At 40.4% G+C, this 16,821-nt stretch overlaps 1 protein-coding gene across 2 annotated transcripts in view; it reads right to left on the bottom strand.

Annotated features, from left to right (window-relative positions):
• GLG1 (golgi glycoprotein 1) overlaps positions 1–16,821 on the bottom strand; it is an 82,168-nt gene that overhangs the window by 5,737 nt on the left and 59,610 nt on the right. For both annotated transcript variants that reach the window (XM_086847180.1, XM_086847181.1), the window contains 17 exons: positions 15,311–15,432; positions 14,582–14,683; positions 12,551–12,704; positions 10,743–10,880; positions 9,924–10,010; positions 8,966–9,028; positions 8,191–8,304; positions 7,704–7,792; positions 6,723–6,840; positions 5,633–5,725; positions 4,958–5,095; positions 3,552–3,675; positions 3,055–3,197; positions 2,737–2,838; positions 1,992–2,099; positions 1,245–1,365; positions 239–345 (listed from right to left, as the gene is read on the bottom strand). In XM_086847180.1, the coding sequence (XP_086703306.1) occupies positions 239–345; positions 1,245–1,365; positions 1,992–2,099; positions 2,737–2,838; positions 3,055–3,197; positions 3,552–3,675; positions 4,958–5,095; positions 5,633–5,725; positions 6,723–6,840; positions 7,704–7,792; positions 8,191–8,304; positions 8,966–9,028; positions 9,924–10,010; positions 10,743–10,880; positions 12,551–12,704; positions 14,582–14,683; positions 15,311–15,432 (1,923 nt within the window). The remainder of the gene's footprint in view (positions 1–238; positions 346–1,244; positions 1,366–1,991; positions 2,100–2,736; positions 2,839–3,054; positions 3,198–3,551; positions 3,676–4,957; positions 5,096–5,632; positions 5,726–6,722; positions 6,841–7,703; positions 7,793–8,190; positions 8,305–8,965; positions 9,029–9,923; positions 10,011–10,742; positions 10,881–12,550; positions 12,705–14,581; positions 14,684–15,310; positions 15,433–16,821) is intronic.

Below are 16,821 nucleotides of genomic sequence, written 5' to 3'. Positions count from 1 at the left end.
AAATTAAGCCCTGTGTGCACAAAAGATAGTTTAATTCTGCATTGTTAGGGACGCATCTGAGACACAGAGATAATAGGACGTAACCTCCAAGACAACCTGATTTCAGTTTTTCTGCACCAAATTCAAAATACTAAACTTCATTCAGAAACAAGAATTTCATTACAGTTGAAGTTTTTCGTAAATACCCTGCAACAGAGAGATCAAAGGTATTAAAAATGGAAATAGTTTATATATTCACCTTTGCAGCATAGCTCCACATTTCAATACGATCATTAAGGCGTTTCTTGCATTCAGGCTGCAACCTCACACGCTTATCTTCCAGAGCTTCCATTAAGCATGACATTTCTGTAATGTGCAGAAGATGGGTGTTACAAAACAGAAACAGTGGCTTTGATAACACAGTGCAGAGAGGGGCTCTTCCATTCTCAGGAAGGCTTATGGTTACAAGGCTTTCTAAACAGACCTGGCAGACTACCCCCGAGGCTAGCAATTTCACCAAAATTCATGATCAGTACTGCATTTGGAGATGCAAGGAATTATGACTTCCAAAAAGAAACTACAGTACGTATTCAATATATAATTCATGTGGTTTACATGAGATTTTATGAAGTCTTATAAATCTGCACTTTCAATGAGCTGCACACTCTGAACTCCATGCCACCAGCCTTTAGAGAGAGCTAAGATCAAATTCATTTCAGAAAACACAGCCTTATCTCCTTAGGCTTGTTAGGAGTTTCTTTTGAACAATATATTTTGAAAGGTTTAACTTCCTGACTTTTCACACAGTCCTGTGAAAAGGAAATGGGATCAGTGCTCTGATGCCAACAGAGGGACTTGGCCAACTAACTCATAAGCTTGTTTAAATGCTCATGTAAGACACAGACATCAAATTTTGTATTTTTTATTCATGCTACCATACTTGACTAATCCCTAATTAGATGCTTCCTGCTTTGCAGTGAAGAGTTATTTAGCTTGTAGCAAACAGGCCACAGACTTACCTAAACCAACCCCAGACTTTTAGTGCACAACTGTCAATTCAAGCACTTACAGGCAGAGCTCTCTCTAAGCTACAGACTTGGACACAAGGAAAGACTTCTTGACACCCATCTACCACTTCTGCTGTTCCATCCTGCTGCCTACAAATGACTGGAGGAAGTATCTTGTACGTAAGATTACACTGATAAGAAATGCAGGTTAAGTATCTCGAGACTGAGAGGTTACACAAGTACATCACAGGCACTTACGGCGTCCTCTCCCCGGCGGAATGGCAGCACAGTGGTGTTTGATGTCTAGGGCACAGGCTGTGTGGAGCACTGGGTCAACAAATATATCTGCTTTGCTTTCCTTCAGCATGTTGAGCACTTCCTGCAGAGGAGGAAATTACATCTCAGAAAAAGGAGAGAGAACAAAACTCATGCTGATCAATGTCTCTGAAAGGAGTATCATCTTTTCAAATCCAGGATCATGAGAAAATCCACCACTGTCCTTCAATAAGGACATATATAGATAAGGACATAATATGAATGCTGGTTTAGGCTTGATTAAGTGTCCTGGTTTGTAATGTTCCTTAAAATACTCATATTAATCTAAAAGACAAAGTCAGTATGCCAGGACTACTTCTGTTAGAACTGAAATGAGGTGCCACAGCCATGGCACAATTCATACAGCCCTCAAGCACACAGTCCGGGCCTAGGAAAGCCTGCAATAGAGACAGCATCAAGAAACAGGTTAGTAATAAGAACCTTTGGCAACCTTTCATAATCAAGAAAGGATTCAAGTCTGGAATTGCAAAGGGGGAACTTTCAACAGAATTTTCACTGGCAAACTGAAATGGAATTGAATCACTGCAGGCCAGAACTGAGATGCGTAGGGAAATTTCAGCACTCTGTCCTCATACTAGCTAGAAGATGACCTAGGCTGTGATCTGGAAAAATCACAGACTTCTGCAGGGATGTGAGCTTTTTAGAGCACATCCAATTTATTTCCTTTACCTTCTTGCACATCTCAGTTTTTATTTTCAGAAGATTCACTTTCAGACATTCTTCCACTTGCCCAGTCTGCTCCTGAGCTGCTGCTTCTTCTGCACACAAGCTGGAAATCTATTTTGAAAGAGGTGTTTTAACATAAGTAGTTCACAACAATGATTCTGCCTTATAGCACATTTATATCTCAATATGTTAGTTCATCGCAGGGTGCAGCTAAAGAATACATGATGAGATTCCTTCCCCCCAAAATCCCCAAAGCCAAATGCAGCCTGGCTCATGCAATATGCATAACCCTTTGAAACCCAGCAGCAAGAAGTCAATATCGGTGTACTGAGGAGGAGGGCAGGGAAGAAAACAGCAGGGAAAGAATATGAAAGTATGAAATAAGTAACCCTTGAAGATGACCAACTCTGTTACCCAAAGTGAAAACTAAAAAAGCCTGATGGTATTCCAGTTAAGGCTGACAAGACCAGAGAACTGATTTTTTTGTGACAACAGGAAAGAAGTCCATAGTCACAAATACTGATGAGATCCCAGATGAAAAAATTAACTACATATTAGCACTGCACAGCAAACTGCAATTCTTGTGCACTGGACAAGAGTCACAAGCAGAGAATCTGACTACATAGAAGCAGCTCAAAGGGATTTTTTTGTTTTACTTATTAGGAAAGCATATTTTGAGAAACAGAAGTGTGTTACACTAAAAGGGAGCTTTCATCCTGAAAAAGTAGCTATGGAGTTACTCTCCTACCTCATCAGAACAGTGCATCTGAAGCTGGGGGTCCAGCCGATAATCAAGGGCTGATTCCTGGATTATCACTCGAATTTGGTCCTCGCAGTCTGGAGAGAGACGCTGTTTGGGGGAGAAAGTCATTAACTCACACAATGACCTTTGGAAATCAACCACGCTGTACATTAACCTGTATTCTATAATATTTCTATAGGAACATAAAAGCCTCTTTATACACATGCTGAACACACCACAAACCCAAATTTGATTTGTTATTCAATGACTGTTGATCAGCACGGTCTACACATTTTCTCATTTGCAGGCACCAGTTCTACTCACCTGGTCTGCATATTTCAACTTCAGGCATGAGATGACTTGTCCTTCCAACTCTGTATCATCCTTGGCCCTATTCAGGATATTTTGGCAGAATTTTGGTATGTCTGCTTTACACGCCTTCCTGAGCACGGGGTTTAAGCGGTAATCTAACCAGGAGAGATGACAGAACTTCATTAGAGTACACATCTCTTCAGATTACAGAGCATAACACTCTGAAAGAGATAGGATAGAAATTCCCTAGATGACATTATACCATCAAGGAACATAATTTTGGGGAAAAATAGTATTTTTTCATAACAGAATTTCAAATTGTGAGGTAAGAGCTTCAGGAATAAGGGAGATTCAACAACACATGCTGACCCTCAAGAACTTGACTAAGGTTAGTGTGTAACATAAAAACATAGAAAACAACAAAGGAGAATAAAACGAAACTGATACTCTTCCTGCCATGCAGAACACCTCAGGCAAGCAAGTTCTGTTTTTACTTCCCAAGAAGATACCTGTGTTCTGTGTAATCTGGCGCTTTGTAATCATCTGCTTGCATTTAGGATCCATCACTTCACTGTTCTTGTTTTGTTTCAAACACTGCAACATGTTTTTTGAATCCGCCTCTGGACAAAACCGCTACAAAAAAATCCCCCAAAACCCAACAAGTTGCATCACTAAAAGCACTTGAAAAAACAAAACCCAAACCCAACAAGCAGCTTCCAATTCATGGCAGGGAATAATCACCTGTCCAACAGAGAGGTACAGAGCCACACTGCCTAGCCCCAACATACCAGTGCTACTCCCCTGAATTGACTATGGCCATTAATGTGTCTGCTTATGCACCGAACTGTACAGTACTGACTGGCTTTATCAAGAGCAAAATGCCTTTATTTTCTATTCTTAAGAAACAGCACACTTGGAAAGAAATACCCACCAAATTAGGTCTCATTCTCAACTACTTTTGTCTCCATTTATTTTACAAATTAAAGAAACAATCTTTTAAGACTATACACATACTGCTTTTCTGTGTAAATGCTGCTTGGACAAAGCAACAGTAAAGACTTCATTAGTATCACTCAGAGCAAACTATGACCACATACAAGGAGATAGCAGAGAGAAGCTCATTGACAGCAATGAGCCCATCCCACCTTGAATCAGACAGTCAAAAGTGAACCAGCTTACCCCAAATTCAGATAAGGTACTAATTTCTTTTGTTAGATACTAATTCCATGGGTGTAAGATAAGGCTTTTGCATCTTCAAATCCTCACTATTTTGATGAGATCACAGGTCTCTTTTTAAAACCATGTGTCTGGAGAGCAAATAACTCTCAAGATGTTCTTCATCAGCCAAAATATGAAGGCAGGGTACTGCATACAAACCACACACATTAGTGTTTCAGGGCTTGGAATTCTGGCTGCTCTGAGAGAGTGTCTTATATGAACATTCACTGCTGCTTTCTACATGGTACCACTTGCGTAATTCTAAGTTATGCATGATTTTGCCTGCTTTAGCAGTTTGATACAAGTCTGTGTGCACCAGGTCAGCAGTGACCTGAACATTTTACTCTTCTCTGTACTCCTAACTTCTTCATCCTTGCTAAAAGCCAATCCAAATCCAAACTGACTGGATGAGAACTGTATTAGGAGCCTCAGCACAGATTCCCTCCCTCCTCAATTCTGCTGGCAAGTTAGGAAGACAAATTTACTAGTGCACAGGCTTTGATTAGGAAGTTGAAAGAGAAAAGCCCTGAAGAAACCTCAGCCTGATTCAGAGTTAAGAAACGGATTACTTTGCAAAAAAGCAATCATACTTCTGAAAAAGCACAGCAATGTTGTAACAAGCCTCTATGGGAAGCTCAAAGCTGATTGAGCTCTTTTATCTCAACCTCACCCTCTGATATGAGCACACGACCATTACCTTGATCATCTGCTTGCAGACTCTCATGAGAGTGTAGTCCAGTTCTGGGTCCATCATCTCTGTCTCCTGCAGTTTAAACACCTTCTGGTGGCATCGTGTGCTCAATTGCTTCTTGATTTCTTTCAGGCATTCAATAATCTACAACACAATATTGCAGGCATAACAGACACACTGTTGATGTGATTCTGTCGTACACAGCCATGTGCTCCCCTAATCATCATCTTCATCTCATTTGGGCAGTTAAGTTCCCAATGCCTAGATTTTATCAAAGTCATTACCAATGCTTATTTCCACGACTTGCTTTAAGCTCATCTTTTCTCACAAAGATTTAAGGAGATGAAGAGGGTCTCTTGGACTTATTCCAGAACCACAAATCTCATCCTGCAGACATTATGCCTATGAAATCTTTAGCAACATTTGCAGTAACCAGCTGCTAACAGCTTAAAACCAGCATAAACTGAAGAATAAAGGGCTCACAGCATTGCATTCACACAGTATTAATGCTTGTGTGCCAGTGGAAAAGAAAGAAATTAACATTCTGAAGTACTACCAAAATATTTGAGTGATATCAAAATGAAAATCTCAAGCTGCACTTACACAGGCAAAAGTGTTCTTCAAAAGTTTTCTGAAATGAAAGTACAAATTAAATTGTAAATTATTAATAAATTCCATTACCTGAGCATTGCCATAGGGCACGTTCTGGCAGTAATTCTTGATGTCACTTTTACAAGCCTCATACAATTCTGGTTCAAGCCTGATATCCTCAGTCTGCACAAAAAATTACAATATGAGCCTTAAAGTAGGACTCAAGATCATTTTACTTTTTTAACCTCTTAACTGAAGACTTCTACTCACAAAATGCAAGCAACCCTCACAACAGGCACTCAGTTTCTTTGAATATAAGAATCTTGGGTATGAAAAGCCGTGTTAGTAGGAAATCAACTTTGACATTCCCTGCAGCGATCTGTCAGATTTTTAGATCGAAGAAAGAATTTAAATCAAATTATAGAGCTAGCAAGTTGTTTCCACTGCTTCTCCTAAAAGGGCATCATCACAACTGTCCAAGACAACTAAATTCTTTCCACATGAAAGCTAAAGGATGCATTAACAGCCACCCATCTAGCAGGTGACCTGGAGGATGTGAATGAAGTTTCCTGGTTTTGGTGATGCCAAACATCTGAATTTTTCCATACAAAGGCAAGAGTGCTGCCTCTTCCGATATGGACCTACTTAAGGTGAAGCTTTGACACTTAAACAGTATCTACAGGACAAAGACCTTAAGAGTTTATTACTGCAAGCACTGCAGCAGGAAGTTGAGAGGCAGCTTTGCCTACCAGAACAAACACTAGTTCTATTTATCCATTGAGCAACTTGGAGCAGCTGGAGTTGAGTTGCTTCATCTGTGCTTGTTTCCTCAGTCTGTAAAATGAAGCTTTTGTTCTCTCCTAGAAGATGTTAAGGGCATCAGAATGTGTAGCACGTTGCTGTCTAACACTAAACATAATCACTTCTAGCTGAAATTCCAATGACCATTTAGCTTCCCTTAGCCTCTGTGAGACTATATTTAAGGCGTTAAAGCAGACAATCAGTACTTTCATCGTGAAGGGCAATTGAGCCTTATATTATAAGAAAAGTGGAAAAATAAATAAGATGCATCTTGCAAATGAGCTTCCTTTTTTCCCCCCAAAGGTGGACAAACCAGGAAGCTTTAACTGAAGGACCTCACTAAAAGAGTGGGGAGGACAAGAGTTTCAGGCATGTTTACCATTTCTAGCTCCTCAACACGCAGCTGTTTGCGGCACTTCAGAGAGACCCTGTGCTCCTTGGCATCCTGCAAAGTATCATTGCGCACAGTTGTGCTCAGACAGATCACTACATCCACCCTGCAGAAAAGAACACATCTTTTTTATTCATACACCCTTCACTAAGGCCAGCCAAGGTTGATATTGGATTACCATACCAGAGAAACTGACTCCAATAATCCAAACACAGTATAAAGTTCTTGTGCATCTGTGCTTATTTCTGGGTATAGTTCTATGTAGAGTAACTGGATCAAAATTAGCACTTAAACTGGAGTTTAGATCAGCAAACAGGAAGACATTCAAAATCCCACCAACCCCTCTGCTCAGCAAGACTTCTGCTCTTAAGTCATGTCAGCACTTCAGAAAAGCTTTGCTTCATCTCAGAAACAGATGAAGGTGAATACCTACATAACATTGCAAGTAATCCTTTTACGCTATGGGAAGGGCATTTACCTCATAAAATGCAAATAGTCTTGCTATCCATAAACAGGACTGACCTTGTGTGTAATTTAGCCTTACAGTATTGCAGTAGGACATTAAAAAAAAAATCCCTTAGAATGCAGTGAATAAACCAGATAAAACAAGTGGGATGTTTTCCCTTCCCAGATCAGCAACTAGAACAACAGTAGCCTGCCTCTTAGAAGACAATGAATCTAGCAAGGATATAAGACATCCTGGGACATGCAATCCACTAATTGTAATAATTAGCTAATTTCACAGCATATAAAATAAGAAGGACAGGCTTCTATCCAGGAGTAAAGCAGAAGTAATTTTAAGAGGCAGGCCTCTACCTTAATCTTCTACAGAACACAGTCACTAAGGGAACACATACAAACCAATTAGCCTTTAAAGGAAGTCCACTGCTTCTGTCCTATCATGAAGTACCCTGCCACTTAATTACACATTTACACAATTAGATTGCTCTTTGATCAGGCAATACATACTTTTTTTTGATGTTGGGGCACAGTTTCAGCACATCCTCCTTGCAAGCCATTTTAAACTTGTACGAGAACCTAAAATCTTTCATTTGAACCTGCAAGAGAAAAATGGCGAGAAAAACAATTCTGGTCATCTGGAGTTAACAAAAAAGAAGCAAAGCGCTGGCCGAAAGAACACTTTTTGAACTACACAATTAGCACATACTTTTGTTCAAACATATTAATGTGGAAGTAAGGGGAATGCTGCAATGCTGAAGAAGCTGGGACCTGTCTATCAAATGCCAGGGAGGAAGGAAGGGCTGAAAAGAAAGCATCTCCAGAAATGACCATTTATGACCAGGCATGCAAATACAACTGTCTGAATTCACGAGAGCTCTTTAAATACAGTGGAAAATCTATTTCAAAGGAGCATTTTCATAATTAGCTAATTCCCAGCAACACCCTGAAAAAACAGAACAGGCTTCCACTGATAGCAGAGAAAAGCATTGCTCACCAGCTGGAAATGAGTAACACCGATTGCACATTTTTCATTCATTTCCTTCTGGTGTTTGTTCTGTATTAGACACTCCATCAGGTCCCCAGAATCAATCTGGTTATCTGCAACCTCCTGAAGAAGAGATGAAAGGCATAAAAGTTAAACACTTTCGCAAGTCATGTGTTTTATGCTGTTTTGGCCCACTGTGACCAGGAATATGGAACTTACAGTCCCATTCTCCGTGGTGAGCTCACTATTAACTGACCACCCTCGAGTTGCACCACACAACTCCAGTTCACAACTACGCTTATACAGTTAAGAACCATCTCAGAAATACACACACTTCAGAGTCAGGAGAACACACTGCAAAGACACAGTGCTTACATGACATTATAAGCAGGTGCCTTCTCTGCTCCTTAACTACTCAGCCCTACACAATGAAGATATTTCAGCAGTGCTGAGCAACTGCACAGAGTAGAGTGGTTAGACACACTGCCTGCATGTAAAGGAGAAGGAAAAAAGTCTAGTATTTAACTCACTGTAGAGTGATTTTTGCCAATTACAGAGCAATTTTCATCTTCAAACTAGCTTTTATGCTAGGACTTTGACAAAAGCAGAAATACCAGGTGGAACTAAGAATTTTTATTTCAGGGTGATTTTTTAATTGAAGACTTTTGGAAATGATTATGTCTGATTTTACTTTTGAAGTGTACCAGGAACTAATACTAAAACTCTCTAACCTTTCCCACTGAGTTTTTCCTCAAAGATATCCACACTATTACAGAGTACTCACATGACAGAATGTCTGGATAATGGGCTCACACGCTCTCATCAGCAAGGCTTCAATTTGAATGTCCTGCAGAAAATACACAGTTTTTCATTTTCACAGTGAATACACAAGAGAAAAATATTCTGGAAAAAAACTGTGATAACGACTCAAACTCAACTCAGTTTACAGGGTTTTGAAAAATGCAATCCAAACAGCTTTGCCCTTTAGCTCTGGAAATCCCAGGATTCACTCTTGCCAACATGGCAAATGCAAGACAAGCCCTCCAGCTTAAGGGAAGAGCCTGGTCTCCACAGAAACTCCTGGCTTGGATAATTCAGTCATTCTCCTCCAAAATGGCTGCTACAGCAGTAGAAATCACCTTACACCTAGGTAGGAGTTGAAGATTTGGCATAGTTCTGAGAAAACCAAAGTTTCTAACTGCTGGAAGAAAAATTTCCCTAGGGCACAGTGTAAATTTGAAGAGATATGGGGAACAGTCTGGGTCTCAACAGTCAAATATGCAGCTTCATAAAAGAAGTAAAGCTGCCAACATCACTAGAAATCTCTACTGATGTACCTGGTGTTATTGCTTGCAAAATTTTTGTGACTGAGTGGGAAGTTGCAATACAGTACTCAAAACTACTTGTAAGTAAGACCAAAATCTCAAATCCCATCACATATCTTGACTTGTGTTCAAGTTAACTGGGTTCCTGTGCAAATTTTAGTTTTAGTGCTGCAACTGATCTTTAAAACAGGAGAAATGCCATCAACAGCCAAAAATCCTGAACTGTAGTTCATTTCTCTTCCTCAAGAACCTCCAGGAAAGCTACCATTGTATGGGGTAAAAAGGATGTATTTTGATCCCAGATCCCAGCTGTATTTCTACAGCTCCTCTAACCTCAGGTTTTTTCATCACTACTAAAATGGCATGCTTAACTAGACATGATCATATTCCCTTTACCCCAGGCTGAAATCCACATACCTCAGACTCCAGCTCAGTGAGGTTTCCCACTATGTCTCTGCAATCAGACACCAAGTCATCAAGATGGTCCTGAAGGCATTCCAGCTCCTACAGAAACAGACATTTTAGTGTGATCCAAGAACCCAAGTTGAAATTTTGAGTTTAAAACATGGTTACACATGTGAAACTGCCCTCCTTTTTGTGAAGTCCTAAATCTCATTTAATCCCACTCCTCCACTAGCAGTCTCAGAACACACATATACAGTAATGATTGAAAATATTGGTCTAGGATGTTACCATTTGTTCTCAAAAGCTCCATGATGTGCTTTCACTTCTGGAATATCCCATTTAATTTGCCCTTTCCATAACACTAAAGAGAGGTTAGTTACCCAGCCTATGATGGGCACTTCAAGCCTCCCTAAGGCACAGCAATTTAACATGAAAGTATTTGTTGAAACTTTGTTAAGCAGCTGCAGATGTTAGTTCAGTTCTACAAACACAGGAAGCATGTCAGTATTTCCCAAATGGAAATGGAGCAAAAGTTTAAGTAGGAAATATCAAGCTTGTAATAGAATATTACAAATAAGAGGTTGAGGCAGGTAGGGCTGCTTCTTTAAAGCCCTTTTGGTAAACTATTCCCTTCTCATTCCACTAACATTTGAACACGCAAAGCTTCTTTGCACCACCTGTCTCAGTCTGCTGCAGGTCGCGTTTCAACCTGCACTAATTTTTAACACATTCTCCACTATAAGAGGCAGCAAGACATCCCTTTATTTCCTTTTTGTCCTTCCCATCCCTCCAGCTTTGCCAACAAAGTAGCAGTGATATTGTGTGCAGTACCTGCCCTGTCTCTGTTTTTTCACTGCACCATTTCCCCAAGTCAATCATGCATTTGTCCTGGAGGGCTGGGTCCAGCTTCACATCCATGGCTCGCTGATGGAGGATTCTCTGGACCTCTGCTCTACACTCTCGTGATAGCTGCAAAGAGAACAGGGAGTGTTTGGCATATGGGGTCCTTTAATCCACACGGGGCAAACAGGATGCTGTCAGGTAAGGTTCTGAGAGTGACCACAAATGCCATCATCAATTCCAGAAGGCACGGAAGTCCTGCATTGCTCAGCACAGGCCTGCCAGGGCCCCCACAACAAACGTGAGTTCCAAAAGAACTTGGAGCTCTGTCATTTAGTTTAGATAGAGGCTCCTCTCATTCCACTAAGTTTAATTTTATATTCTTAAAACTCTACTTTGCTTTATGAAAGATGTCAGATGAGGTCACCAGGTTATCTGCTACACCTTCACTCGAGGCTACAGACAGGTTCTGGAGAAGGAAGTCAAAGCAGCTCATGTCCTTAACACCAAATAGAAAGCCCAAAATAAGGCAACATAGTCCAGCTGTAGTTTCTTCTCAGCAATCCCCACTGCAGCACATCAGAGTCAGCACTTGCAAGACAGGAAGAAACAAACTGTAGGAAACCAAGGGCTACTGGTGTGATGCTTATCTGACCTGAAATGCACCAGTTGAAGCTTAAAGCTTCATATATTTAAAAATCCAAACCACTGGAAGTTACCTAGCATTCTGTTAACAGCACTGGAAACAAATACAGGTCTAACCTCCCATGAGTTTGCTTCCAAGACTAAATTTCAAAATGACAGCTGCTCCCTCAGTCACCTTTCCAAAAGAAAAACACATTTAAAAACCTTTTCTCTCCCTGATAGATTATTTGCAGGGTGGCTATTGATTTCTTTGGTCAGCACTAATATAAAATGGAATGAAAAAGTCTCAACTCAGCAGACTAAGAAACTGCATTTTAAAAAAAATATTCCTAAAAGAGATGCTTTTAGTCAATACTTGACCTCTGCCACAAAAGACCTTTTAAATCAAGCTGTGGAAATTAATTTTTAAACTGGGCCATTGTGTAAACCCATCAACTCCTAGGGACTGTGTACACTACAGTGCCAAAAGAAATGGAACTGAGTACCCAGGTGCTTTCACCTGAGTGCCCTGCTAAAGGCACGAGAGGGCAGCAAACTTGAAAAGAGCAGCTCTCAACCACAAATGCGATTATGGTGGATCTCCACACTGCAGGGCAGCAAGTCAGATCCCCGCTGTCTTCTTTAAGACAGCATAAGCACATTTATCAGTACAGCATGCTCCAAAGAACTGGAAGTGTGCATTATATGAACAGGAAGATCTAAATGGAATATAATCTGAAGCTGGGCACAAATCAAAACTTCATTAGAAACAGCCGAGGAAAGCTGACCTTGAAACTCCTTTTTGCATAAAACCAATTTTGCATCTATGCTGGCTATGTACAAGAATCACATTCCTCTTTGGAAAGACATGAGGGAGGACTTGTACTGACTTTGAACAGAAATACAAGTTGGTGTCAGCACACAATTCTCTCCATAGGCCTGTAACATGGGTCAGTCATCCTGCTGGGCCTACTTTGCCTTACCAGAACCACTGCCTAGACCTTCAGAGCACCCTTGAGGAGGAGCTGGGCATTTGAAGCAGTGCAACTACCACCGACAATAAATGATTTAAAGTAGCTTTTCTGAGTTCTGGCAGTTTTAGCATTGTGTGTCAAACTTCCAAACAACCCTTCTACCACAAATCAACAAGCAGCAAGTTACCCATTAGCACTTACCCTCCTTCCTTGCTCCTCTGTTCGATATGCATGCCTGTACAAGCAGGAGAAAACAGCCCCTGGAGGCATCAGCTCACTGGTCTCATTCCAGCCATGGGTATGGCAGAGGCGGGAAGCATCTCCCTGACACTTGCGGTAGAGGACTGTGTCCAGTCTGCAAACAGAGGAGTTATCACTGACACTTCATTCAAACAGGGAATGTTTTTCGTATCCTAAAATGCTTTGGAGGCAGAAAATCCACTTCAAGTTTCAGGCACCACCAGGACACCACTCAGCAGCAGCATCTGACCTACTGAACCAACAAGTGGCCTTAATTCAACTTGGAATCAACACCCTAAATAACACCAAAATCTTTAATTACAGATCAAATTTTCAAACACTTCTTGAAGCACCTCCCATTTTCTTCTGCAGCATGCCAGCCAAATGCTGACACATGAGAAAAGAAATCATCTCCTTGATGTCCTGAAGCAGCAGAAAGGCAGGTACATACCACATTCTGCTTGTGTAATATCTTACAGGTAACTTTGTACTGCTGCCATTCTGAAACGCCAATTCCATAAAAATCTGAGTTGGACTGATTCTGTCTGCTCTGGATTTGAGCCAACAGCAAACTCAGTGCCCCCTGCTTTGCATGTAAGTGCAGATCTCTTAAGATGATGTCTAATTACATAAAAACTATTGCTAACTTTCAAAATGGAAACTTCATACTTACTAACACTGCAGGAAAAAAAATCAAGTGATTTCAGTGGACACAATTATATAGATAATGATAAAGGTAACAACAAAACCCCTCATACTCTGTGCATCTTTCTGAGACACACAGTCAGTGCAACAGATTTATAAGCCAGTTCCGGGGAACAGTGGTTAAACAAAGATAAGCTAATGCTGCCCAGCCTGCATTATGAATTAGAATTATTCTTACTCCCAGGAAAATGCAAATAATCAGTCCTCCTTCTTCCAATCACTTAAGTTTGACTCAAACAATTAATTACCTGCTGGAAACAGTACAGGCAGGAGATCCAGCAATGAAGACAAACAGGAAAGGGGGAAAAAATTAGGTATTCTTGTCTACCTATGGAGATAATTATTGAGAAGACTAAATGAACAGCCAAAAAGCCTTAAACTCCCTGCTCCATGAAGCCCTGTTTAAAACAAGAAGGTTCACAGAGCACATCAGCTCTCAGCTACTGGCAAGGCTGTCCATAAATACACAACTTGCTGCGAGTCAAGATTTTCTTAATGTTTAATTTGAACACTCCTTGCAGTAATCAATGCCCAGGACTTCTTGCCTTACACTCTTTGTGGCCACTGAGAACAATTATTCAATTTCTTGCAGTAACCCCATTAAATGTAGTCTATCTCCTCACCTCTCAATCTTCTTTAGAAGACAAGCCAAACACTTATTCTTTCCTCACTGGTCACGTTTATCAAATTTATTCTCTACTCGTGCTAACCAACACTGACACAAGGGACTTTGTGTATATTTAAAACAAAGCACTGCCATGTCTGGATGAGAAAGATGGAAAAACAGTGCTCTGAAGGGTATTACATCTGCTCTACAGGCTGTAATCACACTTAGAGAATTTGAAAAAAGGCAGAAATGGAGGCAGGAAGTTTCTCACAGTGATTCTTTGTTATATTTAAAAACTTGGTTTCCTTAAGTTCTTTATTGTAGCACTTAGAGCAGATACAACTGGCTGCCACCTGCAGAAAAAGTGACCTTCGACTTCAATATGGTCAGACAGAATTTTTTAATTAAAGATGCAATGAATTTTAGAGCTCAAACTTGAGCACTTTTTAAGGCTGCATCACTTCTAAAAGAGTACCAGATTTAAGTGGCATCACACCTTTTCTAAGCAGCTTTTGCTTTTACTGTTCTATACAAGCATTAACACCCTACTGACCTGGCATACTTGAAAGTTCTCTTCTGAACAACAACCACAAGTTATACTGTTTTACAAGGAACTGCTAATACATACAAACACTTAATACAAACATCAATGAAGATAAATCTTGTTTTACAGTACTCACTTCCAGTCACGAGATATAAAATACTGGAGCTCCAGAAGCCTATGCTCACAGTCTTCTACCATTTTCTCAGTATACAAGTGCTCCATCAGGCAAGACAGAATCCTGCAAACAGAAGAAAAAGGCAGGCCACAGACTTAAAATCATGCTGAGCTTCCTTGCAACAGCTGATGTTGCCAAATCAGTCCTCCAGTGAAGCACAGATAGGATGTGAAACTCGGTGAAGATCTTTTTCTTTCTTCACAAAGACTGCATCTAAAACAAGTGTATATCAGATTTGTACCCTCTTGTGTTCCATTGTTTCAGTTATCTCAGCAAGTCTGATACACAACAAAATCATAAAGACTACTCCATAGAAAATCTGGCCCAGGGGAGAATATGTTAACAGACCTGAAGACAAGATACCTGTTTCCACAGTATGGGTTTACTTACCTGGCCTTTCCAGGTATGTCACTTTGTGATATTGCTTGAGACTTACATAGTTAGAGAAATTAGCACATCAAAGGTTACAAATTTAAGTCTAAGTGCCTGTGAAAGCTACATCCTTCACCAGAGCTAAGCCAGTTCTCCTATAAAAATACTGGCCTGCTTCTACAGCAAGAATGGAGACAGCTCAGTGCAGCTCTGTATGACTGGTCTGGACAGGTTTTAGTGTCTCTACTGGTCAGCCACACAACCTTGATAGATAGCCAACAGGAAAAAAAGCACCAGTTTTGACTGAGAGGTACCTACATGGGGTCTCCAGACCGTATGTGCTTGCAGGCTGTCTGTATCACCGACTCGCAGGCCTCGTTCAGCGCGCGGTCAATGCGATAATCGGCACCGGGGTCCGTTTCCTGGATCAGGGTTTGAAGCTGGAAGAAAGGAATTGTGGATAGGAAAAAAAATGTTAAAGACATAAATGAGAGCACTTACAACCTCTCAGTGTGGCAATTCTATGCCAGTAACAACACTATGATGCATGAACTCTGCTCTGTAGTGTTTTATTTTAAGAGCTTGTGCTGCCAACTCTAGCGCTGCTGGACCCTAATTATCATTATGAAGTAGCCCAGGAACATTGTATGGGACCAGTTACACACAGAACTTAGATTACTTGCATACCAATTAACAGAACAGAACAGGTAAAATTTGATTTGCCTACTGTATTTTTGATCTATCTTAAACTTTGATGGTAGCCTCATTCCATAAGGCTGACAATACAAAACACACAATTTTTTTGTATTTTCATGAATACTATTTACAACTGAAACCTGAATCAAAAATACTGAATCAATGTCTAAAGATTGTGTGCCTATATCCACAAAGAATAAACTAGTTTTTTAATTGCCTGGAAAGGACACAAAAATTTTACTGAAATACAGAATAAAATGTCCTGTTCTGATATCCCATGAAGTAACATTTCCTCAGGGATGCCTACTCAAGCTTTTAGAAGTCAGGGTCTATAGTACACATTTTTTGTGTGTGTGTCTAAGGTATAAAATAAATCCAGGACACCATGTTTTAACTAATTAAGAGATGTCATAGTGTAAGTGAAAGATGAAAAAAATATTACAAAGATTTAGAGACCAGGTGTGCCAACCCAAATCTGATATCCCAGCACTGCCTTCATGCCTTCTAAATACTTTTAGCTGTCATAAATACATTATGAACAGTTCCATCAGGTCTTTTCTTCCTGTGAAACAACTATTCTGACAAAAGCTGCAGAAGAACAATTCTCTCTTAATAATAAGAAAACATAATTTAGCACTATGTTACAAAATCAAATGTGGACTGTACACAGTCCATATCTTCTGAAAATTAATTTGGGAGGTGTCTGCCAGGCCAGGGGAAAAGAATTTGGGTAAATCTGTTTAGGGGCAAGGGTAGCTTCTGGACCATAAGGATCCTCATGCCCCACTTAATTTTTTCCATCAGGTTGAGGATTTCCAAGGACTGATGAAAGGCAGACTGGTATCATCATTTGGCAGGCAAACATTTTAAGCTGACAATTTTGAAGAGCGGGTGGGGGGAGGGAAGAGGTTGCTGAGAAGTCAACGGCACACCAACATCAAATAGTCTATACGCTCTTAACATCTTGATGCTTTGTTAATGGTTTTTGTCATTGGCCCTCAGCCCAACTAAATCAAAAGCACAGTTACAATTTTATCCCCCACCTTTCAAAGTCTGCACCTAAATACTATCCAGGAAACCCTCAGGGGCAAAGCCCTAACATCACACAACACAGGCAAGAAAAAAGCATTAGA

This window comes from Cyanistes caeruleus, chromosome 12 (genome assembly GCF_971803275.1).
Source record: "Cyanistes caeruleus chromosome 12, bCyaCae1.hap1.1, whole genome shotgun sequence".
NCBI lineage: Eukaryota > Metazoa > Chordata > Aves > Passeriformes > Paridae > Cyanistes > Cyanistes caeruleus.
This window is presented reverse-complemented; position numbering and strand designations above follow the sequence as displayed.